Source organism: Mauremys reevesii, linkage group 17, assembly GCF_016161935.1.
Source record: "Mauremys reevesii isolate NIE-2019 linkage group 17, ASM1616193v1, whole genome shotgun sequence".
NCBI lineage: Eukaryota > Metazoa > Chordata > Testudines > Geoemydidae > Mauremys > Mauremys reevesii.
This window is the reverse complement of record NC_052639.1, coordinates 3296321-3322280: the sequence shown is the minus strand read 5'-3', so window position 1 is coordinate 3322280 and position 25960 is coordinate 3296321. Positions and strand designations below refer to the sequence as shown.

The 25960-nt window shown below is 55.5% G+C and overlaps 1 protein-coding gene across 5 annotated transcripts; it reads right to left on the bottom strand.

Annotated features, from left to right (window-relative positions):
- Positions 1-447: 447 nt before the first annotated feature.
- DBF4B (DBF4 zinc finger B) lies at positions 448-25879 on the bottom strand. 5 transcript variants are annotated; one of them, XM_039504172.1, is made up of 12 exons: positions 25768-25879; positions 25038-25213; positions 24353-24547; positions 22445-22531; positions 21255-21324; positions 18915-18985; positions 15334-15370; positions 12838-12883; positions 9554-9670; positions 4421-4547; positions 3664-3788; positions 448-2838 (listed from the first exon to the last, which is right to left on the bottom strand). In XM_039504172.1, exons 2-12 carry the CDS (start codon positions 25203-25205, stop codon positions 1431-1433), a joined length of 2451 nt encoding a protein of 816 aa, XP_039360106.1. In that variant the 5' UTR covers positions 25206-25213; positions 25768-25879; the 3' UTR covers positions 448-1430. The 5 variants fall into 5 exon arrangements, with proteins under 5 accessions (XP_039360106.1, XP_039360108.1, XP_039360107.1 ...); XM_039504174.1 differs by having other exon boundaries at positions 22481-22531; XM_039504173.1 differs by lacking the exon at positions 25768-25879 and adding an exon at positions 25619-25659.
- Positions 25880-25960: the final 81 nt, after the last annotated feature.

The window sequence follows — 25960 nt, the reverse complement described above, 5'->3', positions numbered from 1 at the left end:
CACAACAGGCCAGGCCTCATTAGTCAGGCCAGTCTTCCCAATGCAGCCGACCTTCACCCTTGGCAAAGCGGGGGGAAGGGCCTGGCTCCGACAGGGAAGTCCTGCCAGTGCACCTGCCCAGAAGGGCTCCCGAAAGCCCAGCCCCTTCCCGCAGGTGAAGGCTGGAGGGCAGGGGCTGGATGAACCTGAGCCTGCCTCCTTGGAGAAGACCAAGCCCCTGCACGACAGCATGTTTGGACCCGGACCCAGACCGCCCCCCCCCCCGAGCGGTGCTCCAGCCCAGCGAGGCCACAGGCTCCCAGCTACCCGCCTTTGTGGGCAGGGGCCGGACTCCCCTCCTGCAGAGCCCCGGGCTGGCTCTCCCGGGCCTCGCACAGGGGAAGGAACAAACAGCCAGGTTAACATAATGCCCAGGCAGCCGCACGGGGAAGCAGAGTCTCACACTGCATCGTTACACTCAAGTTTATTTTAGTTTTAATTTGTTTCTAAAACAAGCAGGAAGTTTTAAACACCAATTATCTGCAATGGCCAGTGGAGCCGTGGCCCCATGGAACAGAGCAGAAGCTAAAGCAGGAAGAGGAATCGATCCAGAGAGCAGCTCACTTCCCCCCCATTAACTGCACCACAAGTAGGAAGGGGCCAGGGAGATGCAGAAAGAGCAGAGAACGCTGTCGGGAGCTCGGAGCAGAGTCACTTCCAGACGACAGCAGCTCTTTCTGGGCGAGAGAACGGCAGCATTGCCTGCCTGCCTTTCTGCTGCATGGGAAGAGGGGAGAAACCCCCTGCTTGGTCTGCAGGGGCAGACCCCCCTGCTCGGTCTGCGCTTCCCCCCGCCACCGACTAGCTGCACACTTGCCAGCGAGGTCAGGCCAGGCCAGGCCAGGCCACTGGCTAAGGGAACTAAGTGCTCACGTCTCCCTCCGCCAGGGCCAGGCTGCAGAGGGTGATCGGGAGCACAGGAGGTGCCTGCATGAGCAGTGCTAATGAAATGCAGCAGGCCCTTAAAAAGCCACTGTGGAGCAGCTGGACACATGGTGCAGTCTAGTCTAGGCAAGGGAGTCTGCTTCCTGGTCACTCCACTGAGGGGAGAGGAGAGCCAGGCCCCTGCTGCTCAAGGCCTGGCCAGGCCCCGTGGTCTGGCCCCACGGGAAGCCAGGGCTAGCACTGCCCTGCTGGAGAGCCCTTCCTGTGGCCGAGCCCCATGAGCAAGTGAACCAAGATAAGTCTTGCCCGAAGCCTCCAGGCTCAGCCCCACCCTCCACTTGCAGCCAGTAACGATCGCTGCACTTATTCCAGTGCCCAGAGACTGTCTCCAGCCAGGCTTGTGCTTTCTGCTGGCCGCGGGGAAGGTGGTTTGCCAGAGCCATCTCTGCAGCCGAGCTGGGGGGAGGAGTGAGCCCTAGTACTGAAGGGGTCTGCGCAGCGAGTGGCTAGCTGGTCCAGCCGCCCAGGCAGGCCTCCAACACAGCGAAAGGGGCTCCTTCCGTTTCCGCGCGACAGTTCCGACAGCTCTGCTCATCTCTGCCGGCCCAGTCCAGCTCGGACTTCTGCTTCAGGACCGAGTAGAGATGGGACTCGTAGCCGCTGTCTCGGACGTTGATGCAGGTCCTCCGGAGCAGCTCCAGGTCTACCGGCCGGCTCCTGGGGCCCTGCACCGTGTCCAGTGAGCGGAGCAGCTGGTCGTCCCAGTCCGACTCGGAAGAAGAGGGTGATGGCCCCGGATCCGGGCCAGCGTGGGTGCTGCAAGGGGCAGGCTGGAGGATGCTTTCGCCCAGGTCTGTGCTGTTAGGTAGCTTGGGCAGTGCACCGTCAGCTACCCCAGTACAGCACAAGCGCCTGGCCTGGGGGACTGGCAGGTGTGGGAGGGCCGGCTGGGCTGCAGAACAGCTGGCCTTGTCCCAGGCAGGCGATTGCAGCTCAAGGCCAGAGCCAGCCCCACAGCTGGGAGGCTCCGGGGCCTTCTCTGTAGGCTGCCCCTCTTGCAGGCCTGGAGTCCCTCTCCCCCAGCCCCGTGGAGTGGCTGTGCTTGCCAGGGTAGCCTCGGTGCCGTCTATAGCCATGGGAACAGGCTCGGGAGGCTCTGGCCGCACACGGGCACTGTCCTGAGGCGTCACGGAGGCAGGGAAGCTGCAGAGCTCTGCTCCAGGAGCATCAGATGGAGTAGTGCCAGCAGCCCCCTCCGCAGCCAGCCCCACACCCCGATGAACTGAGCTGCAGCTCTCCGAGCCTGGCTGCTTCTCCAGCGGCAGGGGGTCGCTGCTCAGCCGTATCCTCGGCTTCTTTTCCGGCCGCGGGTGAGGCCTGTCGGAGAGTTTGCGTTTCCTGGAGCAGGGTGATGCTCCCAGGGGGTGACTCAGGGGCTCGAGCGCATCCTGTGGAACAAGTTCAGGGGAGCAAGCAGCTGCCTCTCCAGTCAATCCACCGCTGGCCTGGGTCCACTGGCTGAGATCAGGAGCAGTAGCCAAGACGACAGTGCTGTGGGGACTGCCGCCAATGGCGGACCGGTCTGTGTTCCGACACCAAGCACGGGCCCCCCAAGCTGGCCCTGTGCTAGCAGATGGCCTGGCTCGCAGCATCTCCGCCCGTAGCCCCAGCAGGGGGTGCCCAGCTGGCAATTCTGGAGCAGGAGGGAGCTTGCTGACCTCCTTTGGCATCTCCTCTGGGCCCATGGAGCATTCCCCGCCCAGCACAGCCACCGCACTGAGACGCAGCTCTGCTTTGTCCTTCCTGGCCAGCTGGTGCTTCCGTCCCAGCTCTGCAGCTGGTGCGCCCAGGCCTTCCACAGCCTTTGCTCGAGAGCCACAAAGTTGGTCATCAGCCACAGGAGAGCAGGGCACCCTGGGAGAGAAAGCTTCTCATTTAAAACGGGAGCCTCTTGCATGGACCAGAGGCCAGGGCTGTGCAGCGCCCCAGCAGGCAGTCAGCACGATTTGTGCAGGGATGGGGTAGTGAACAGGGGCGGCTCTAGGAATTCTGCCGCCCCAAGCACGGCAGGCAGGCTGCCTTCCGCGGCTTGCCTGTGGAGAGTCCACTGGTCCCGCTGCGGAAGGTCCACCAAAGCCATGGGACCAGCGGACCTTCCGCAGGCAAGCCCCCCACGGCTTGCCGCCCCAAGCACACGCTTGGCGTGCTGGGGCCTGGAGACGCCCCTGGTAGTGAAGCCCCTCTGCTCGGGAGGTGAGGCAGAGTAGACTGGGAGAGAGCCTGGGAGGGGCACGGGCTTGAAATACGGCTGTGCAGAACTCCAGCCCAGGAGGGGTCACCTGCTCACTGAGCGGGGCAGCCTGACCCAGCCCGAGAGACGCAAGGGGACGGAGGAGCAGATGTATATTTTGGGCAGTGAGGGGCCTGCGTCACAGGAGAGGAGTCACTCTTGGGTAAAGGCACGAGAGGGGTCTGGGAAAATCCCCAGAGAACAGCCCCAGGGCAACGGGAGCCCAGAGCGGCTCGTGTCTTTGAGGGTGCAGCAGGGGAAGGAGCCAGCCTGCCTGCCCTGGACACCGAAGGGAACTGCTCACCCTGATCCTGCACTGCCAAGGGAAGCAAGGCCCCTCCACCAGAACTGCCGCCTGACAGGTCACTGAGCAGCTGACTGGCTGTGGATTTTAACCCCCTCTGATCTGGACCCTCAAGCCCCAGGGCAGCAAGCTCTGTGCGTGTTACCTGGGGGGCGAGGACCAGGCTGGGATCTCGGCAAAGTCGTTGGTGAGCTGGGCGATGACGTGATCCACAGCTGCATACTGAGAGGCGTCCAGCGCGAACCGCCTGTGCCGGGGGCTCTGGAGGTGCTGGAACAGAGAGCAAGGGGAGCGTGGGGCTAGCACCTTCCTCCGGCAGCAGCAGGCATGAGTGGGCGCTGCAGTGGAGCTACAGCTCCATGCTGGGGGGAGGGCCAGGGAGCAGAAGCAGCTGCTTGCTCTGGCGGTAGCTGGATGGCAGCTGCTGGGGAAGGCGAGGGGCCCTCGAGGACAGGCTGTGGGGCCAAGGGGAACAGATCTGGGAGCTGCTCTACCCCTTCGTGCAACAGATACCAGCCATTGCCCACCAGGCTGCACAGGGCAATGGTGCCGGGAACACCCCAGGGCCAAGATAGACAAGTATGGGGCAACAGCAGTGCTTGGCTCCCAGCCGCTGGGATGGGCACCAGTGCCAGCACTCCAGGCTCCCCCTGGGCCAGGGGCATGACTGCCCCCCCCAGCATGGCACACTCCCAGCGGACTTGGGCTGCTCCGCTGAAACAGGTCAGAGGAGCGGCAGAGTCCAGCTGAGCACCATGGCGCCAAGGCCACACCTGTGAGATCAGCGGCTTCCTCACTGGACAAGCCTGCTTTGGGCAGGTCTGCAGAGGCTCTGCCTTGAGCCACGGGCAGGGGAGACCGAGGCAGCCCAAGGCCTGCTTAGATGCCAGCGGAGCCCTTACCATCTGCAGCTCCCCGAAGGTCTCCTGGCAGCATTCACAAAACCCCTTCCTCCTCTTGGGCACGGCAGCTGGGCTGGACCGGGGGCTCCCCTCTCTCTCGCTGTGCGTCAGACAGCCCTCGGGGGCTCTGCAAGGACACGGTACAGGGCTCGATATCTGCATTAGCCCATGCCTAGCAATCGGTTGTGCTAGGTGTGGTACACACAAGAAGATGGCCTCTGCCCACAGTATTAAGTATGAGATGAGACAGGGGAGTACAAGGACACTGCGAGAACGCTGCTCAGCGTGACAGGCCGTGGTCTCTGCACACCAGCAGCCTGACTGTTGTCGGGTCTGCACAGGCACTGCGGCAAAGGGGAGTTAAGGTGGGATCTGAAGGCGGATAGTGAGGCAGCTGTGGGAGATCCTCCCAAGCGCAAGAGGCAGCAGAGAAGCAAGCACAAAGGGGCGAAGGAGGCTAGCATTGCTGGGCTGATCAGAGGCTGGAGGCGACCTCTTCATAGCCAAGGAGAGGTGAGAGGTAGGGTGGGGATGGGCCACGAAGGGCCTGGAGAGTGAAGACAAGCAGCTTATGTTTGAGGTGACAGAAGGAGTCAGTGGAAGGACACAACAAGACAAGGGATATGGTCAAGACAACGGGCGAGAACAACCTCTGCAGCAGCGTTTCGGATAGGAGAGACGCACGTGTCCAGGCCAGACAGAAGGAGGCTGCAGTAATCGAGAGGCAAGATGGGAATCATAGAATATCAGGGTTGGAAGGGACCTCAGGAGGTATCTAGTCCAACCCCCTGCTCAAAGCAGGACCAATTCCCAACTAAATCATCCCAGCCAGGGCTTTGTCAAGCTTGACCTTAAAAACTTCTAAGGAAGGAGATTCCACCACCTCCCTAGGGAAACCATTCCAGTGCTTCACCACCCTCCTAGTGAAAAAAAGTTTTTCCTAACATCAAACCTAAACCTCCCTCACTGCAACTTTAGACTGTTCTCAGTAGTAGACAGACCAAGGAGCAATGGTCTCGATTCATCCTCTTTGGAACCCCCTTTCAGGTAGCTGAAAGCAGTTATCAAATCCCCCCTCATTCTTCCCTTCTGCAGACTAAACAATCCCAGTTCCCTCAGCCTCTCCTCATAAATCATTTTTGTTGCCCTCTGCTGGACTCTTGCCAACTTTTCCACATCCTTCTTACAGTACTCCAGATGAGGCCTCACCAATGTCGAATAGAGGGGAATGATCACGTCCCTCAATCTGCTGGCAATGCCCCTACTTATACAGCCCAAAATGCCATTGGCCTTCTTGGCAACGAGGGCACACTGCTGACTCATATCCAGCTTCTCGTCCACTGTAACCCCTAGGTCCTTTTCTGCAGAACTGCTGCCCAGCCATTCGGTCCCTAGTCTGTAGCAGTGCATGGGATTCTTCCGTCCTAAGTGCAGGACTCTGCACTTGTCCTTGTTGAACCTCATCATATTTCTTTTGGCCCAATCCTCTAATTTGTCTAGGTCCCTCTGTATCCTATCCCTACCCGCCAGCGTATCAACCACTCCCAGTTTAGTGTCATCTGCAAACTTGCTAAGGGTGCAGTCCACGCCGTCCTCCAGATCATTAATGAAGATATTGAACAAAACCAGCCCCAGGACCGACCCTTGGGACACACTGCTTGATACTGGCTGCCAACTAGACATGGAGCCATTGATCACTACCCATTGAGACTGACGATCTAGCCAGCTTTCTATCCACCTTATAGTCTATTCATCCAGCCCATACTTCTTTAACTTGCTGGCAAGAATACTGTGGGAGACCGTATCAAAAGCTTTGCTAAAGTCAAGGAATAACACGTCCACTGCTTTCCCCTCATCCACAGACTCAGTTGTCTTCTCATAGAAAGCAATTAGGTTAGTCAGGCATGACTTGCCCTTGGTGAATTGGTGCCCTTGGGAGCTCTAGGTGTGTGGATGGATAGGAGAGGCCAGACCTTAGGGATGTTCTGCACAAAGAACTGGTACCACTGACACAGCCTGGGTGCAAGGACCTAGAGGGAGGTCCGAGTTGAAGCTGATGTCTGGGTTACAGGCCTCACTGAGGGACAGGACAGTGGGGTTGTCCATACTGATCAAGTCAGAGTCGAAGGCAGCAGGGACCCCCAGCTCAGTGAGTCTGACCTCGTATGTAGGCAGGACCCCAGCCCCACACACTGAACCCAATGGGTCACAGCTCTCAGAACTCTGGGCTATGCCACGCCACAGGCCGAGGGGCGCCAGGGCCCTTGCAATGGCAGCGGAATGATGAAGTGAGACCCCAGACAATCCTGGCCAGTGACTCGCCCCCCCACGCTGCAGGGGAAGGTGAAACCCCCAAGCTCATCACCAACCTGATCTGGGGAGAATTCCTGCCCCAGCCCCCACACAGCGCTCGGTCAGACCCTGAGCTTTGAGCTAGACCCACCAGCCAAGCTCCTGAGAGAGAAAACACCCAGTGCCACCCCAGAGCCCTGGTGCTCCCCAGCCAGTGTCCCAGCCCAGCCTCGGCCATCCTGAGGCTTCAGAGGAGGGAGGTAAACCCACAATTCCTGATTGTGACCGAAAGCAGCCTACACGCCACTGTAATAATCTTTGCACAAAATAGGCCTTGCAAGGTACCAATAACTCGGTGGTCATTAACATTCTTGTGTGATGTCTGCATGTGACAGTTATGGAGAGTCGTGGAGTCATCAGAATGTGTGTGGACCAGGGGTGTGTTGGGGAGGTGTGCCAGGTCTGTCCCAAACATAGGGATGAGAGTCCCCTTTACATACCCCCACCAAGCTGACAAGGGGCAGAGGCAAACCTCACACTGACAAGGGGGGGAAGGGAGAGAGAGCAGCATGGCATCTATTCCCAGCAGGAGACAGATGCTTGGCCTGGGTTTCACCTTTTCCAGAGGAATCCACTGCAAAGGCTCCCTGGGCTCTAAAGACAGGGGCTGAACCTCCAGTGATAAGCAGCTGCTAGCGTACAACATTACTCTACTACAAGAGTACTGAATGAGGCCTTTTCTGACAGCTACTGACTGGTGATCAATATCACTGACTGGGCTGCATTAGCACTGGATGAGGAATTATGGATACTCACTGATACTAGGATGTACAGTCTGCCCAGATAGGAGGTGATGTCACAGCCTTCTACCTGTCTCCTATGTACATTAAGCATAGAGGAATCAGACAATGGAAGCCGCTTTTCCTAGAACTCAAAGGGGGATGGGAAGCCCACAGGAAGGGAAGAACAGCAGATCATCCTGCTTCTTGAAACAAGGTCATTGACCTAAGCAAGGACTGAAGCCACCATTGGCATCCATCACTAGACAAACAAGAGGCTAGAGCCCTCGCAAGCTGGGGGGGGGGGTTGGGCACGTGAAGTCACTGGAACTGAATAGAGGTGAGAAGTTGTCTTAGGTGAAAGATCTTTGCCTAAGCAGACAAGGGACGCCAGCACCTTGTACCTTTGTGAACTTCAGCTACGGCGGGGAAGATGACTGGTAAGAGAAGCCATCTTGAAAGCCTGTATCTCGCTAGATTAAGTTTTAGGCCTTTAGAAGCACATTTCATTGTGTTTTACTTGCAACTCTTTCTACCTTCATTATTTAAACTTATTAACAAAATATACATAGGATTAAGTGAAATCAAGTACATTTCATTTTTATGACAAACTCAGTGCCACATTTAAAGGGAAAGGAACTTACGCCCAGTTAATAAGCTGTGGTGTGCGTATATCGTGAAAGGAACAAACGAACCATATTCTGTCTCTGAATGGTCCAGGTGAGGGGTGGCTGTAGAGAGCACATGGTTTGGGAACATTCAGGACTGGGAGTGCGTTGGGGGGTCATCCTGCAGGTAGTAACCCAGGCTGATGGCATTCACATAATGCTGCTGACCCAGCACTCTCCAGCACACAGACACTCAGGGCATGCACTTTCTGTGAGCTACACCAGCAAGGCAACAGGTTCCAGGGCAGACAGTGAGAACACTGCGTCCTGCAATGCGACACTGACCCCTGCAGGGGACCAGCTGGGTCCCTGAAGCCTGGGTTTATAGGAACACATGCTGGAAGTGGCCCAAGGGCTCGCTGTTTGCCCCAAGCGCTCCTGGGGGGGGAGGCTGTCCCAGAATCTCACCGTTCTGCTGGTTAGAAATCTCATTTCCAGCCTGAATGTGTTCATGGCTAGTTTGTCCTCATTTCTTCTTGTGCCAACATTGTCCTTCAGCTTCAACAGCTCTTCATCCCCAACGTAATCAGAGACCAATCATACCCCACCTGAGCCCTCTTGCTAGGCTAAACAAGCCAATCCCCTCTCATAAGGTCAGCTCTCCAGTCCCCTGGTCATCCTAGTGGCTCTTCTCTGCACCCGTTCTGGTCTGAATTCACCTATGTTCATGAAGGGTGACCAGTGTTCCAGAGGAGGTCTCGCCAGTGCCTTGTACCATGGCACTGCTCAGCCCAATGAGAAAGGAGGTAGCAGGAAGGATGGGGGGAGGGATTAAGAGCTCAGTTTTAGCCATGTTGAGCTTGAGCAGATGGCTTGACACCCATGAGGAGGAGAGAGAGGGAGGCTGACAGGAGACAGGGCTGGTGCAGAGAGGAAAGTCCATGTGTTGTCAGCAAAGCTGAGCTGGTTTGTGGATGAGATTAGCTAGAGGTAAGTGCAGGAGGAGATGAGAAGGGGACCCTGGACAGTCCTGTGGACCCCTCCACAGAAAGCTGGCAAAGGAGGAGCAGCAGCAAGCCCCAGAGTGCTCAGGAGTCACATGAGGGCTGCAGCTGGGTCACCCAGACTCACTTAACGCCCCGCCCCAGAGGAGTCTTTGTGAAACAGGCTCTGGCACAAGCCATCGGCACAGCAAGGTCTGGGGATGGTGAGGCCACCTGCCAGCCAGGGGCCCTTTTCAGCCAGTTGGCAGATTTCTGACCTGGAACAAAGTCACGGCTCAGATGAGCTCTGATCAGCTGAGCCATGGAACAAGACAGCTCAGGAGAGAGTCTCTTGCCCCACGCAAAGGAGCTGGGAGTCTCTGGTGACCACAGGGAGTCTGGGATGCCAATGGCTCCAAGGCAGCAGTGGGGCTGTAACCGCCATGCTCCCTTGCTGCTTGCACCACCTACCTGACTCTGCAGGAGCTTGAGGGGGTCTTCAGAGGCTCAAATGGGCTGGATCTGTTTGGTGCCAGGAAGTTCAGGTGAGGGAAGCTCTTGAATTGGTGATGGAAGGGCCGGAATTTCCTGCAAGGACCATCAGTGTCAGACGTTAGGCATGGCCGTGACCCATTCTGGCCCAGTTCTCACTTACCTGGGCTACTACAGGATTCCCCACACCTCTTCCCTGAGTCTTCATCCAAGCACAGGGGCTTGGTCCCCCGTCCCCTCCAGCTTGGATTTATATGAAATTAATAGGCTGGTTTGAAAAACGAACACAAGGCAGTATTTCTTCACACAACGCAGGCACCCTGTAGATCTCCTTGCCAGAGGATGTTGTGAAGACAATAAACAGGGTTCAAAAATGAACTAGATAAGTTCATGGAGGACAGGTCCATCAATGGCTATTAGCCAGGATGGGCAGGGACGGTGTCTGTAGCCTCTGTTTGCCAGAAGCTGGGAATGGGCGACAGGGGATGGATCACTTGGTGATTCCCTGTTCTGTTCATTCCCTCTGGGGCACCTGGCATTGGCCACTGCTGGAAGACAGGACACTGGGCTAGATGGACCTTGGGTCTGACCCAGTCTGGCCGTTCTATGTTCCTGTTTCCCTTGTTAGATTGAGATGAGTGGAGCCCTGGGGTAGTTTCAGGATTCAGCGTGTTTACATCAGGCCTTGATTTGGCTCAGAGACTCTTCCTTGGTAGACCTGCTGGGGCAGGCAGCTTCCTACAGAGCCCTCAAGTCCCCCTGCTTGCTCAGAGAAGGTGGGCTGAGCTGCAGGCCGAGGGCAGCTCCAGAGATCTGTGCTTACTCCCAGGGCAGCTCCAGCCTCTGCCCCCCATTTCACCAGCTCCCTCACTTCCATACCCATGGACAGATCCAGCCTTTGCTTCCATGAAGGGCCCCCTTGACTGCAACATGAGCAGCACTGGACAATTCATTTCTCCCTCGGGGCAGACAGCAGCTGCACAGGAGGGGCATCACCACCGGTGGAGGCCACAGGGCAGGTGTCTGCTGCCTAGCCCCGAAGGACACTGGTAATTCCGTGAGCATCCTGCAGCCCATGGCTCCAGCTGGTGCTACCACGGGTGGAGGTGCGCCACTGGGCAGCTATGTACTTGATTTTTCCAAGTGTAGGACAAGGCCTTTGGGACAGTGAATCCCAAGGCAGCCTTCTCCCTGCACCCTCCCAGCCCCTGTGGGAAACCAGACTGGGCCCAGAGGACAGGGCGCAATCAGCAGTTTGTGAAGGTCTTTGAGGGACACTGTCAGCTAGAAATGCCTGTTACCAGCACCTGAGATTAAGCGGATAGTACTGAGCCCTAGCGCCCCTCTCACGCCTGAGCTTGGATTGCATTATGCCCCAAGCCGGGGACATTAGAAACTGGTGCTGGCTATTATCTGTGTTGCAGAGGCACCCATGGGCCGTCATGGACCTGGCCCCACTGCGCTAGGCCCTGCATAAACACAGAACCAAGATGGCTCCTGGCCCAAGGAGCTCACACTTGCTGCCAACCCATTTCACTTACGCTCTCACCAAGCATTGGGGTGGAGCTTCTTACACTGCACGGCAGGTTCTACCCAAAACCTGCGGATACTTGAGAATCCACCTTCTGCTCTTTGGGCTTTGTTACATATCACTCCTGGACCTAACAGCTAGTCCTGCAGCTGCTTGGTAGTGCCCCTTGAGACCTTTACTTCAAAAGGGTACTTGGCGCTCGAGTTCTGGATGCTGCCGTTTCCCACGCCTCTCTAAAGCGGCGGTTTTCAAACTGTGGCTTTAAACCCAGTACGGGGTTGCAGAATGGAAGGCACTGGGGCGCGGCGGCTCTGTCAGCACCCCTGACTGGGCCGTTAAGAGTCCCATCGATGGTGCTGCCTGGATGAGGCAGGCTACTCCCTACCTGTTCCAACACCGCACTGTGCCCAGAAGCAGCCAGCAGCAGGTCCAGCTCCTAGGCTGGGGGTGGGGTTGGGCACCCCATGGGGCTCTGCGCCCTGCCCCGAGCATTGTCTCCACTCTCCTGGCCAATGGGAGCCAGGGATGCAGTGCCTGTGGGCGAGAGCTGCCTCTTGCATGCTTCTGCCTAGGAGCCAGACCTGCTGCTAGCTGCTTCCAGGGTGCAGCGTGGTCCACGGTGCCAGGACAGGTGGGAAGCCTGCCTCTGCACCCCAGCTGTGCTGCAGACTGGGAGCTGCCGGAGATAAGCCTGAGCCCCAATCCCCTGCCCCAGCCCTAAGCCCCCCCTCAAACCCAGAGCCCCCTCCTGCACCCCAAATTCCCTAGCCCAGGACCCTGACCCCCTCCTGCACCCCAACCCCCCATTCTGGGCCCCATCCCAACCCTCTGTCCCAGCCTTGAGGGGCTTGGGGTGTGGGAAGGGCTCATCCTCAGCTCCATTGGGTTGTGAGGATCAATTTGCTTCAACCAGGTTGCCAGAAAAACAAGTTTGGAAACCATTGCTCTAAAGGATTGTATTATTTAGCTGCACAATGAGCCACACCCCAGAAACAACTGCTGTCTAGTAAGAAAAGTCCATCATAAACATCACAGGCCTGTAACATTTGCTACTTCCCAGGGCTAGTCACGTCTGTTACTACAGGGACAAAGGCAGCGCAGCAAGTGGCAGGAATCCCTGTGGCTTGGAAGGCTGCAATTCTGCAAGTTACTTCGGCAGCACACAGAGGCCCAGAGATCAGAGCCCATTGTGGTGGCTGCTGAACACAGACAGGCCTGGCCTATGGAGTTTACAATCTAACTACACTGGGGGAAGAACACACAAGACATGCATCTGATGAAGTGGGTATTCACCCCCGAAAACTCATGCTCCAATACGTCTGTGAGTTTATACGGTGCCACAGGACTCTTTGCTGCTTTTACAGATCCAGACTAACACGGCCACCCCTCTGATACTTGACACAAGAACTGCAGCCCAGAGCGATGAAGGGGCTTGTCCACGGTCACACAGGGAATCTGGTTGAGCTGGAACCGGAGCCTAGGCCTCTGCCCAGTACTGCCACCCCATGGTGCACACAGGGTAACCTAGGCTACATTTCTGCACAGCACTTACCCTTCTTCCCCGGGGCTAGAAGTGCAGCCGCAACTCACTTGTCAATGAGGGGCTCAGAGGGTTACCAGGGTAAGAGGGGAGGGAACGCCTGCCACAGGGACTCCTCCCGGCCCGTCAGCCAGGAGTGCAAAGTTTGGCCACAAAGTTAAAAGAAGGGTCAGATTGAAATGGCTCATTCACCTGCTCCGGTCCTCAATCTTCAGAAACGGGGGCTTCAGTCTTCCCACTAGAAGGAGAATTTCGTAGTTAGCGGCTGGCCTGGGCAGGCATCCCCTCCCTGCAATGCACACCCCATCCCATCCCCCAAACCCTGGCTACACAGAACTGGGCTCCAAAATCTAAAGTTTGTCTGCCCCTGCCCCCCCCAATATTTATAACACTTCTGGATGCTAAGAAATCCTGAAACAAGACTCAAGATCCGTTTGCCAGAGTCGCTAAGGATGCGGCTATTTCAATGGACAACTTGCACGGCAGCCAGCCATTTAGAAGGCAAAACATACAGTCTGCGTTCAGAACCTTGGTGGGGACGGTTAAGCCTAGCGAGGATTTAATGGACAGCGAAGAGTTAAAAGCTGCTGCAGATGAGCAAGCAAAGGTAGTTAGTTCTGGTAATAAGGGCCCAAGCTGTGGTCAGGCTGAGAGCCAAAGCGTGGCGGTTGTCAGAATGCACTCCACGCCAGGTGTGCGCCGGGGCGGGAGGGGAGGGGGGTGCAGGAAGTGCACTCCACGCCAGGTGTGCGCCGGGCGGGTGGGGGGGGGTAGGAAGTGCACTCCACACCAGGTGTGCGCCGGGGTGGGTAGGAAGTGCACTCCACGCCAGGTGTGTGCCGGGGCGGGGGTAGGAAGCACACTCCACGCCAGGTGTGCGCTGCAGGGGAAGAGGGGAGAAAGAGGTGCACTCCATGCCAGGTGTGTGTGGGGGTGGGGGTAGGAAGCGCACTCCACGCCAGGTGTGCGCCAGGTGTGTGTGTGGGGGGTAGGAAGCGCACTCCATGCCAGGTGTGCGCTGTGGGGGGGGGAGAAAGAGGTGCACTCCACGCCAGGTGTGCGCCAGGTGTGTGTGTGTGTGGGGGGGGGAGGAAGCGCACTCCACGCCAAGTGTGCGCGGGGGGGAGAAGAGCAGAGCTGAACTCAGCCTCAGCAGGGTGTCAGGATACAGACATCCTCTCATGGAGCAGCAGGCTGATTATTCCCACAAGCAGGATTTAGGGCTGTGCCCTCCTGATACGTGGGCAGCACAAGGCAAGTAACCTGGTGCGTCCCAGGCTGTGCCAAGGGGCTCAGTGTTACACTTGAGGAGGAGGATTTGGCCGACTGAGAAAGCACAGGAGCAGCTCCAAGTACTTTTGAAGTGTCAAACGCACCAAGGCCACAAAGGAGACTGGAGTCTGATTCTTTATGATGGGCCCAGGCCTGAGAGGTGGGTACCCCCCCAGCATTGGGAGATCGAGATCAAGTCTGACCACCCCTGCTGGGGCTGGGGTGCCCAAGAGGCCTCAGAGCAGGTTTGAGCCCAGATTGTTATCCAGGACGTTGAGTCACTGAAGCGAAGTAGCTGTTCGAGCACAAGGCTGAGATTGTTCCATGTAGCTGCTGGGTGCTCAGCACTTTCGGAAGGCAGACCACTTATTTAGGGACCTAAAATCAGACTGGAAACACCATTTGGTGCCCACATAAGTGGCCTGGTTTTATCAGTGACAAACCCCACCCCCAATGGTTCAGCTTTCAATCTTCACACTAGCTCTCAGTCACTGGAGGTTCTTCCAGGCCAGACAAGACTGAAGTCTTGTCAGCAGGAAAGACGGTTTCCTAGAGCTCTCCAGCCATCTGTCCCATTATGTAGGAGCAAGAGGCACAGGGCTATTATCTGCCCCAGCTTTGGAGGTCACCCTTTAAAAAAAAGCTGCCTTTGAGGTTTAAGAGTCAGACCTGACTCCAGCCTGAAGGCTTTGAAGGCAGCAAAGGCTCCTCTAAACGCCCCCCTTTCCAGCAGGGTGAGGCAGGGCGAAGACCACATGCTTCCAGGCCAGCCCACGAGTAAAGCAGCATCACTGAAGTACAGCCACACCATTGGTCCTGTAGCCTACACAACAGATCCCAACGGTGCAGTAGTGAGCCAAGTACATAAAAAAATCCCCCCCCCCAGCATGTTAAGGCAGGGTCAGTCCTACATCGGCGTCACAGTGGCATATGGCAGCCTTCTGCTAACAGAAGGGAGTGGGATGTGGGGAACACGTTCTCCCCTCCGGGGGAGGTGTTATTCGAGACTTCATGTCACAGCCAACAGTGGATTCAGAGAACGAAGCCCCAGTAGCTCAGTTCTTACCATGACTCAATTCCAGAAGCCCTGTTGTAAAGTCTCTCACAGCACAGAGGAGATGGTAAGTGGACAAATTATTAACATGATTTGAGACAAGATCCTGCCTGAAAGCAAGAGCATAAAGCCAGCCACACAGGAAGCATCCTAGCTACGCTTTCAAAATGCTGCGCAAGCTTTAAAGCACTGCAAGGAGAGCCCGGCAAGAGTTTTCTGTCTGAGCTTGGACAGTAAATGGCTTTGATGGAACAGAAGTTTTTGCAAGAACAAGTTGTTTTGCTGAAACATCACAGTGAGGCATTTCCACAAACTCTCCCAGCCAGCTCCACACCAGCTGAGAGCAAAGCTTCTGTACTGACCTTTAAGGACTCCTGGCCCCACTGAGAAACACTTCACCTAGACAGAAGGACAGACAGCATTTAGGATGGGGGCCAGCCATAGACAAGACTAGCAGCGCACTGATTCCAGAGCAGTGGGGGAGAGATGGCAGCACAGGGCACGCTCATCCTTAGGGCAGTCCATGGCTGCTGTGATACAGGAGTTATTGGCAGACACTTGGTTTGCGTAGCTCATACGACCGGCCCTTCCTAAAGCAAGGCCGGGCTCACCCGGCCCCCACCCTAGCACAAGCCTGCTGGCAGACTGACCGTCTACTGCATTGGTGTTTGATCTCCCTTGCAAGTCGGGTGGAGAAAGCTGGAGTTTTCCCCTGTAAGTTGGTTGGGATCCAGGCCTGTTGTAGGTCGAGACCCCAGCTGGTCATCCAGCCTAGCACTAGGCCTGGGCTGCACCTGAAGTTGGCTTGCTAGAAGTATTTCAGCTCGGGTGTGCTTTAAAAAGCACATCTAGTTATACCAGTAAAAGCACCAGCATGGATTCAGTTATACGGAGCTAGAGGTGCCTCCTCTTCCTGCATAGAAAAAGGACTTTTCTACCAGTGTATCTACATCCCCACTAGACTAGGTTATACTGGTTTAACTATACTAAGAGCATCAGAGTTTCAGGCCAGAACCATCAGATCATCTAGTCTGACCACCCAGGCATCACAGACCACCCCCACCCCCTAGACACACTTGCATTGAGCCCAATTACTCTTTAGGCTAAAGATTTCAGCCCTCAGGAGACTAAACAGTTGCATGCCACAGGCAGAGAATTGATCAGGTGACCTGCTCAGATGATCAGGTATGCGACCCACACTGCATAGGAAGGTGGAACCCCCTTCTCCCCCCCCCCCCCCAAGATCTCTGCCAGTCTGACCTCGGGGGACATTCCTTCCCAACCCCAAAGCTAGTGATCTGTGAGACCCATAGCATATGAACAGGAGACACCAGCCAGGCAATGGAGGAGAAATTCTCTGCACCATCTCAGAGCACTGATCCACCCTGTCCAGTGTCTCATGACCAGCTGTGGCCAATCACTACTGCTTCAGAGGCAGATGAAAAAACCCAGAATACCTCTGGCCAATTGTGCCCTGGGAAATGGATTCCTTCCTAACCTCAGCAGGCAACCTGCTTAAGCCCTGAAATGTGAGATTTGATAATAATCAATGTCATCCTACTGATCTGCGAGTGTTAGGAACACGCAGAGGCCAATGTCGAGGCAGTGCAGAGCTTCCTGTTCCCCCATAATCCATGAACAGGGGTCAGAGATTCACAGATTCAAAGGCCAGAAACGGCCACCATGACCACAAAACAGCCTCACACACTGGCTGCAGCATTGCTCCCAGAGCAGGATTAAAGCATGTTGCAGAAAGATTCTAATCTCACTTTAGAGACTCCAAACGAGGGTGAGTCTACCACCTCCCCGGTGGAGTTGTTCCAATGTTCACTCACCTCCAGTGCTGGCAAACTCCCTCTTACATCAAGGAGGAATTTGTCCAACTTAACCTTCCAGCCACTGGGTCTTGTTCTGCATTTGGCGGTGGAGTTGACCAGCCCCTCTCATGATCAGAGATCTTGTCCATGTGTCAGTGCCTAGGCGCAGTGAGGAACTCACCCTTCAGCTTTCACTTCAGTAAAACGAATAGAGTGAGTTAAGCCTCAAACCACAAGGCTTCTTTTCCAACACCTGGATCATGTGGGGTCCCTTTGAACTCTCTCCAGTATATCCTCATCTTTGAGGTGTGGACACCAGAACTACACAGTGTTCTAGTAGCTGTCTTACCAATGCCATACAATCATAGTAATGCAGGTCTGGAAGGGATCTAGAGGGGATCATCCAGTCCCATGCTAAGGTAGGATTAAGTTAGTCCAGACCATCCCTGACAGGTGTGTATCTAACCTGTTCTAAAAGAGAAACAAAACCATCACTTCCCTACTTCTACCTGATATTCCTTTTCGCCACATTTTACACAGATCTCATGTTGAGGGACATCTACAACGAACACGGAGTCACTACTTTCCCCCAAACAGTCTTCCATCCTGTACGTACAACCTGGATTCTTGGTTCCTAGATGTATTACCTTACATCTGGCTGTATTAAAATGCATTTTGTTGGATTCTGATCATTTAACTATTTAATCCTTAACAGTATCCTTCCCTCATTACTTACTGCCCCAATCTTTGGGTCATCTGTAACTTTACCAAAGATTTTGTATCGTCGCCTAGAACGTTTATGGAAATGAAACTTGATTGGTTTTGTTGCGCTTACAAGATTGGTTGAAAGAGGTAATAGTGTTGACGTAACAGACTTCTGTAAGGCCTTTGACTTGGTACTGCATGATACTTTGATTAAAAACTAGACATAAAATTAACATGGCACACACTAAATGGATTAAAACTGGCTAACTAAACAGAATCATCCTCCAGGAGGTGCATTTCTAGTGGGGTCCTGCAGGGATCAGTCCTCGGCCCTATGCTATTTAACAGTTTTTAATGTTTTCTACCAGGTCATTGATAAGTCATCACTGATAAAGTTTGCAGATGAGAAAAATTGGGGGTGGTAAATAATGACAAGGGCAGGTTACTGATTCAGCATGATCTGGATCATTTGATAAGCTGCATACAAACACTGTTTTTAATATGGCTAAACATAAATGTATACATCTAGGAACACAGAATGTAGGTCATACTTACCCAGGGGGAGCCTGTCCTGGGAAGATGCGATTAAAGATTTGGGGGTCATGGTGGATAGTCAGCTGAACATGAGCTCCAGGGGGATGCTGTGGCCAAGAGGGCTAATCCTTAGATGCATAAACAGGGGAATCTCGATTAGGAGGAGAGGTTATTTTACCTCTATTTGGCATTGGTGCGACCACAGCTGGAATACTGCATCCAGTTCTAGTGTCTGCAATTCAAGAAGGATGTTGATAAGTTGGGGAGGATTCAGAGACGAGCCACAAGACTAAAGGATTAGAAAACCTGCCTTGCACTGAAAGAAGCTCAATCTATTCATTTTAAAGAGGTCAATGGGTGACTTGAGCAGAGAGTGTAATTACCTACCCAGGAACAAATATTTAATAACAAGCTCTTCAATCTAGCAGAGAAAGGTGCAACACCACCCAGTGGCTGGAAGTTGAATCTAAACAAATTTAGACTAGAAATAAGGCACACATTTTTAACTGTGAAAGTAACCAACCATTCGAACAGTTTACCCAGAGTTGTGGCGGATGCTCCATTCCTGACAGTTGTTAAATCCAGACTGGATGTCTTCTAGAAAATCTGCTCTAGGGATTATTTGGGGGAAGTACTGTGGCCTGTTTACACAGGTGGTCAGACAAGACCACCACAAAGATCCCTTCTGGCCTTGGAATCTAGGAATTGTTGATAAAAATACTGATCGGCCCTGGACAAAAACCAGAGCAGGCATTGACCTTGTATGTTCAGACAAGGCCTGAAGTGACTTTGCTGTAAGAGGGCTGCATCCTAGACTAGTCAGGGAAGACAAAACACACTTGTTACTGGAAGCCCTGCACTGGGGGAAAAAGGTTTAGGTCAGTTACCATCATCTTCGCACTCTGCTTCCTTGCTCCCGACATGCGGAACAGCAGCTGCTGCACACAGGCCATCATTTCTGTGTGGGGTGGGAAGTCAAGGAGCTATAGTCCAGAGAAACAGAGGGAACTGCTACTCCTCAGCACCCATAGCCAATGGAGGATGAAATACAACTCCACAGATCTACTCACTGTACCAGGCAAAGTGCTTTAGTGCCCTCTGCCACCGTTGGCAAAGGGGGGTACTGCACATCCTCCTTCCACTGAGGAAATAAGGACAAGCGCTAGTGGCCAGGTGGGAGAGGGAACCTTGTGTGTTGGGTGCTACAATCTGGCTCTAAGGGTCACAGTGGGAGCTAAGAGCTTTCAGCCCTAGGTGGCTGACTGCTGTGTTGGTCCTGAGAGACCGGGTGGGTGAGGGAATCTCTGTTCTTGGACCAGCTCCCATTAGCTTTAGCCAAGGCAGATGTAGCAGCATTTCCCTTACAGAGGGGATTCAGAGGAGGGCGCAGCATGCCTTAGACAAACAGGCAGAAGCTGAGCTGCAGCCCACTTTAGCCTAGAAACTCCAAACTCGCGTTGGACGGGGCTGGGTGTGCATAAGCCCAGGGTACAGAGCAACAGCTGTTGGCTTGAGTCCAGCACGGGTCAGCAGAGACCTAGCACCGCAGCCCCATTGCTAGTGAGAGGCATCCTCAGTGCTCCCCTCCCTCCCCGAGGATCTCAGCAAGCTGCTCTTGTGGGAGTCACTACATGCCAGGATCAGGGCTCATTGACACTGTCGATGCTAAACATGATCTGTGCTTACAGAGAGGCTTTCAGGACCATCAATCCAGCAGGGACGTGCATTTGACATACAGACCAGATGTGATCCTAAGCCAGGGGTGGGCAAACTACGGCCCGCGGGCCACATCCGGCCCGCGGGACTGTCCTGCCCAGCCCCCGAGCTCCTGACCCAGGAGGCTCACCCTTGGCCCCTCCTTTGCTATCCCCCATCCCCTGCAGCCTCAGCTCGCTTGCTCCGCTGCTGGCGCAATGCTCTGGGCGGCGGGGCTGCGAGCTCCTGGGGCAGCGAGCTGCGGAGCCCGGCCTGACCCGGTCTCTGTGCTGCACGGTGGCAGAGGCTGCAGCGCCGCCAGCCAGCGGTGCTCCAGGCAGCGTGGTAAGGGGGCAGGGGACAGGGGGGGTTGGATAGAGAGCAGAGGAGTTCAGGGTGGTGGTCAGAGGGCGGGGGTGTGGATAGGGCAGAGGTGGGCAAATTAGGGACCGCGAGCCACATCTGGCCTGCGGGGCCATCCTGCCCAGCCCCTGAGCTCCCAGCTGGCCCCGGCCCCTCCCCAGCTGTCCTTCCTCCCCCGCAGCCTCAGCTTGCTGTGCTGGCAGCGCGGCATCCTGGCTGGCTCCGGGGCTGGGCGGCGCGGTGCAGGGGCAGATTTACAAGTGAACACAGGGTGCCCTGGCAAAGGCCCCCCAACAACAGGGGGACCCAGGGCCGGGCACTCGGGCAACTCAACATTGGCTGCACTGAAATCATATGCAGGCAGGCGGTGCAGATGGCGGGGGCGCAGGGAACGCAGGCGGAAGACTCAGGGGGAGCACTGGGAGGCCACGCAGCCGGCCAGAGAGAAGCGGCCCTTTGAAGGGGAAACCACCGCTTCTCTCTGGCTGTGCGGCTGCCCCTGCTCCTGTTGAGTCCTCCGCCCATGTTTGCGGGCCACATTCCGAAAGGGGCTGGGGTGGGGGAAGATGGATAAGGGATAGGGTCCTGGAAGGGGCGGTCAGGGACAGGGGTCCTGGAAGGGGTGGTCAGGGGTGGGGGTGGATGGAGGGGGGTCGGTTGGGGACAAGGAGCAGAGGGGTTGGATGGGTTTGGAGGTTCTTAGGGGGGCAGTCAGGGGGCAAGAAGTGGGAGGGCGTGGATAAGGGGTGGGGGGCAGGCTGTTCGGGAGGGGGCACAGTCTTCCCTACCTGGCCCTCCATACTGTTTTGCAACCCCAATGTGGCCCTTGGGCCAAAAAGTTTGCCCACCCCTGTCCCAAGCAGTAGTGGTGGTTCTGCACCTGTGTTTAGAACCCTTGGATCAGGAGAGGAAGGTTAGAGTCAGACTGCTCAGAAAAGAACAGAGGTGGGTCTGACCAAGCCCACACCCCGCTCCCCACACAGTCTTTTGAAGACTCTCTTTGGAAGACTGTTTCCCCCAAGCTAGCAAAGTCTCAGTCACTGGTGAATTCTTGCTCCCCACATAACCAGCCATTCAACCCCCAGGTCATTGATTTAACAGATTCAGAAGCTAGATATTAAAGGTCAGAGTCCCACCCCACAGCACAAAGAGTTTCTGTAGAAGGATACCATCCACATGCAAGATCCGAACCCCCCAGGAGCGAGCATTGGCAAGGATACTACTGCCACTGCTGGAGTCCTGCATAAACAAGAGGAGAGACTCAGTGATGTCCACTCGACCCTGGGCTGTACATCTCAGTCTGACTGCCAGCCTCGACAGGCTACGAGATTATATTGTGTGTCACATCAGTCAGTCATTAATGTTAGTTTTTCCTGCCCTACATCCAAAGTCAGCAGCAGGATTTTGGCAGATGCCATTTTGAGAACTTCTAGAGTTAGAAACCATGGCTTCCCTAGCGGAAAGGCTGCAATCCCACTGCTCAGGAGCAGTTCTCTAGCCCATCTTGACTGACCAGAAATCAGTGGTAGCTAAGATCATCTTGGTATAAGAGTTGCCAGCTTGCTCTTTTCAAGACTAGAGCCAAGACTTATCTTGCTGTAAAGATGGGATTTTTGAGATCCCACTTCTACCTTTGCCATTTCAGAAAGCTCAATCCTGGGCCAGCTCCCTGCCCCAGAGGGCATCTGCAAATTGACAGATCAAGTTGGCATTTCCGAGTCCTAGGGCACATGGTGCAGGGAAGAGGAGAAATGTTCTTACCCAGATTCAGAGCTGGAAGCATGAGCTAGACTAAGTCGGCTGTAGTGTGAGCCTTTTAGTTAAACATCAATGCCATGTTCGTTACTGAGGGATCAGAAACCTTTCAGCATAAGGGCTAACGGCAAAGCCTCTCCCAACTCCGCAGCCAGGCTATGTGGCTAACCAAGTCCATGTCACCCGTGGACTCAGTGCTCCCTAGGTTATTGCTAGGTCTCCTGATGCCTCTGCAATGCTCTTATAGGCCTGGTCTGCACCTAAAAGCCTCAGGTCAACCTAGCTACATCACTCAGGGCTGTGAAAGATTTCACACCCTGTGCGGCATATGAACCCCGCGGTGGTCTTCCATTGACCGAGTTTGGAGAGGTGGGTTATCTATATTGACAGAAAACCCCCGTCTGTTGATGTAGGAAGCATCTACACTGCAGCACTGCCACTGCAATGCAGTCATACGCGTTGGGTCATTAGGGCAACAGTAATATAGCTACTGCATTTCTGAATGGAGCACTTGTACTTGCAACAGCCCAGGCGGTGTCTAGCGATGGGCCAAGTCTCTGCACCGCTCCCCAAGCAGCCCTGCTCAGGAATGCCGTGCACCTACCTGTCTAGAGGGGAAGTCCGTCACTGTGCTGCTCACCTGGTTCCTCATGGCCTTCTGCAGCAGCTCCTTCCCCCTGCTCATCAGAGCCTGCAGAAGACACAAGCCAAACAGCATTTAGACCAAAAGCTCCGGAGCAGCCAGCCAGGTGGACCAGCTTGGTTTAAAGGGACAGGGAACAGATTCTCCATGTTATCATGCCCGGTGTCCCTGGCACCCTGAAACATCGCTGCCACTCCAGACAACAGACCTCCAGGGAGAGGCAATAGGTTCAACCTTCCCAGGAGAGGATTCCTCAGAGCCCCAAGGTTCCCTTCTCCACCACAGGCTCTTCACTGCAGATGTCCTTTGGAAAAGGACATGTTCTCTTGGGCAGCAGCAAGTGGCTTTTGAACCCTGAGGCTCTGCCCTATGGGACTAAGTCTGCCAGGGACACCTACAGTCCACCCGGCCTTCAGCATGTTGGACCAGAGACTATAGCACAGCTCAGGTTACTAGTGCAGCAGGAAAGCCATGGATGGGACTCTTGCTAGATCTGCTGTGGAAGCCATTTGGCCTCTGCACAGACATGCCCAGCAGAGGCCAGGTTGCAGTAGGATGCCCTGTCAGACCACATGGAGAGAGCAAGGTTGCTTCTAGTTTGGGGGTGGGGCTCAAGCCATCTGACCTTGTATTATTTCTTTATTCCCCTGGGCAGCCCTCAGTGCAGTCATGGCCAGCACCCCGCTCAGTGCTGCATATTCTACTGTTAACAGTTCAATGGAGTCGGATTGTTTTACAGGTTGGGAAGACCTTGAAGTGCAAACACTGAACCCCTATCTCTTGACCTGCCAGCTCCCTCCTCTGGCAGCATGGATGCTTCCCAGCCCACCTGTATCTGACCCCTGCTGCCTCCACCTTCTCCAGTGTCTCCTCCCACCTCTCAGGATGCAGAGAGTTCGAGTTAGATCTGGAACGCCCCAGCCCTGTCACAAGTTAGATCTGTTGAGTCAGCCCCCTGCCCAGACAGGGACTTGCTGACTGTGAGCAGAGTTGGCAGGATGCTTTCCTTGCAAGCTGGAAATTCTAGGCAGGGGACCCTGGATGTCATCCTACCAGTTCCTTGATGATTGTTCCTCTGCTCTAGTGACATTTCTGAGCCTGGGGCAAAACCCAGTGACATGCAGGGACTAGCTCTGCATGTATGCAATCGGGCTGGGGCACCATTCACATCCATCCCACCACCCAATACCAGAACAAGTCCCACAAGAGGAAATTAGAAGCAAATCCATACAAGAAACAAGCCCCATTATCACTGCTGAACAGTGGGACTAATTAGCCAAATAAACAATTTCTTCCAGCTTTTAGGCTGGTGCAGAACATCTCTACCCTCTAGCTGAGGCAGTGAGGCCTGCAACGCTTCCAGTCTGGAGTGACCCTGAAGGGACGTATCAGCTTTTATGCCAACATATCCTGCTACAAACCTGTGTAGATTCCTGTGGTATTTATCCCTTTACCACTGATTAGCAATAGTGCTGGGTGCGCCGGCCATTTGCTGCACTGTGGGGAGTTTGTCTGCCACCCTAACATTTCCAGTTAGGATTGTGAGCAGAGGCTAGTAAATGAAGGGCACATCATAGTGCCACTGTATGCTGCTGGACGGTGCTGCACCCCAGAGGCAGTTGCACCGGGCTCTATGGACACTTTGCAGAATGTATGGAGATTAAAAATGCTATAGAAAGATTTGGCATCTCGAGCCACTGCCCAGGACTTATTTATTGGAGTGTAAACAGCTCCAGGACTGGGACAGATGAATAGACAGGTGTTCTCAGTGAGGCAGACAAGCTCTTCTGCAGTTGCTGCTCTCAGGCTCTGCTCCCCACCAGCCACCGCCCCAAGGCTTCAGGCTGCCGAGGCCTTCAGAGTCCTTACACTGTCTGCTGGCTTGTGGTGAGGCCCTGCATGGCTCCCTTTGGGCACAGCAGAGGGCAGAGTCTTTGCCTTGGCATCCCCTGAAGCCGCACTGCTCCGTTTCTCAGTCGGTCTCCGAGGCCCACTGTCCAGTTTGGCCTCTTTGCTGCTGGAAACCACATAGCTGATTTCTTTACTCAAGAAGCTTTCAATCACCTGGACCAAAGACAAAAACAGAGTCAGCCGCAGAGCCACCAAGTCCACAGCAAGATCTGGAACATCTTAGTAACCAGTAAAGCTAAGAAACCACCATCTGCAGCTGCCTAGATGCAGGAACAGTGCTGCGTGAGACCTAGTCTTTAAGCTAGACATTTTTCCCCTTCCAGCTCCATCCCTTACTGCCTTCCAGTCCCTCCCCAGTCATGCTAGACTATTTCTTATATGCAACTGAAAGATACCTTGTAAGGACTGTACTGGTCAGCCAAGTGAGCTGGGACACTTGAGAATCCGTTTACACGTGTACTCAGAATTAACCACAGTGCCCCCAGCCCCCAAATGCACTGTTCTTGGAAAATTGGCTCTTGGTGACTTCAAGGGCTCAGCTCCCATTTAATGGGCAAGTTTTCACAAGAGAGTCTTTGGCTCTTCTGGCGCGAGAATGCAGCCGCTTGGTGCTCTCCAGCGGGCAAGGTGCCTCCATACTCACCCCACCCAGCTGCTTTATTGTCGCCACCAGAAACTCCACGTTCTTGTTGTTCGGCAGGTCCAGGTAGAAGGATTTTCCCAAGAAGGGCAGGTTCTTGGGTGCCCCAGTCACCTCCTGCTGCTGCTTCTCTGGGGGCCTCCTTTGCCTTGTCTCTGATTGACAACCCATCCTACCTGCTAGAAAAGCCACAGCCGGCAAGAGCGTCAGCCTCTGGGATGAGCGGTGGGGGGGGAGCACGAGGGACTCGGGGGTCAACTGCTTTGGGGCCCTGCTGCCCAGCAGACACAAGGTGCAGCGCGCACAGACCGCAATGCCGGGGGAGGAAGGGTTAAGCCTCCCCCCCTTGCCGTGCTGTGCCCAGGCCGGGCTGTTGGGATAACCGGGGGGGGTTGGGGGGGTTAAACCCGGGCCAGCCCTGGGCCAGCACCCGGCACGAGTCACTCGCCACCGCTGAGCTCTCCCGGGGCTGAGCGGCGCTGCGGGCGCGGGGACGGACAGTCACGGCCCCGCGCCCCGGCAGCGGCTCCTGCCCGCCCAGCGCGGCCTGTGGAGAAGCTGCGCGCGCCCCTCCCGCCACGTACCGGGCTCTCGCCTCCCGAGCGCCGGCTCGGCCCGCGAACGGGGAGCCGCGATCAGCCCGGGACCGGGGTCCCAGGCTCGGTACCGCCGGGCCGGCCGCGCGCCGCAGGCCCCCAGCGCCGAGGAGCCGGGAGCGGCCCCGCGCTCTCACCTCCGCTCCGCGCCGCCGCCTTCTCCTCACGGCGGCCGCGGCGGCCGATTTAAATTTCCGCCCCGCCCCCTCCGCCGCCGGAACAGCCCGCGGGCTACGGCGGCCGGGGAGGGACCAACCGCCTCCCTCCACAGCCCGCGAGAGGGGGCGGGGCCCGGCCCCCCACCGCCCTTCCCCCCCGTATCCTGGGGCT

What these genes read in the sequence shown, in the direction of transcription:
- DBF4B (XM_039504172.1), bottom strand. Translation starts at nt 25,205, where the DNA reads ATGGGTTGTCAATCAGAGACAAGGCAAAGGAGGCCCCCAGAGAAGCAG. An exon ending in ACCACAAGCCAGCAGACAGT is followed by an intron (nt 22,532 to 24,352) that starts GTAAGGACTCTG and finishes TGTCTTCTGCAG; the next exon opens with GCTCTGATGAGCAGGGGGAA. An exon ending in GCCTGGTCCTCGCCCCCCAG is followed by an intron (nt 2,839 to 3,663) that starts GTAACACGCACA and finishes TTTCTCTCCCAG; the next exon opens with GGTGCCCTGCTCTCCTGTGG.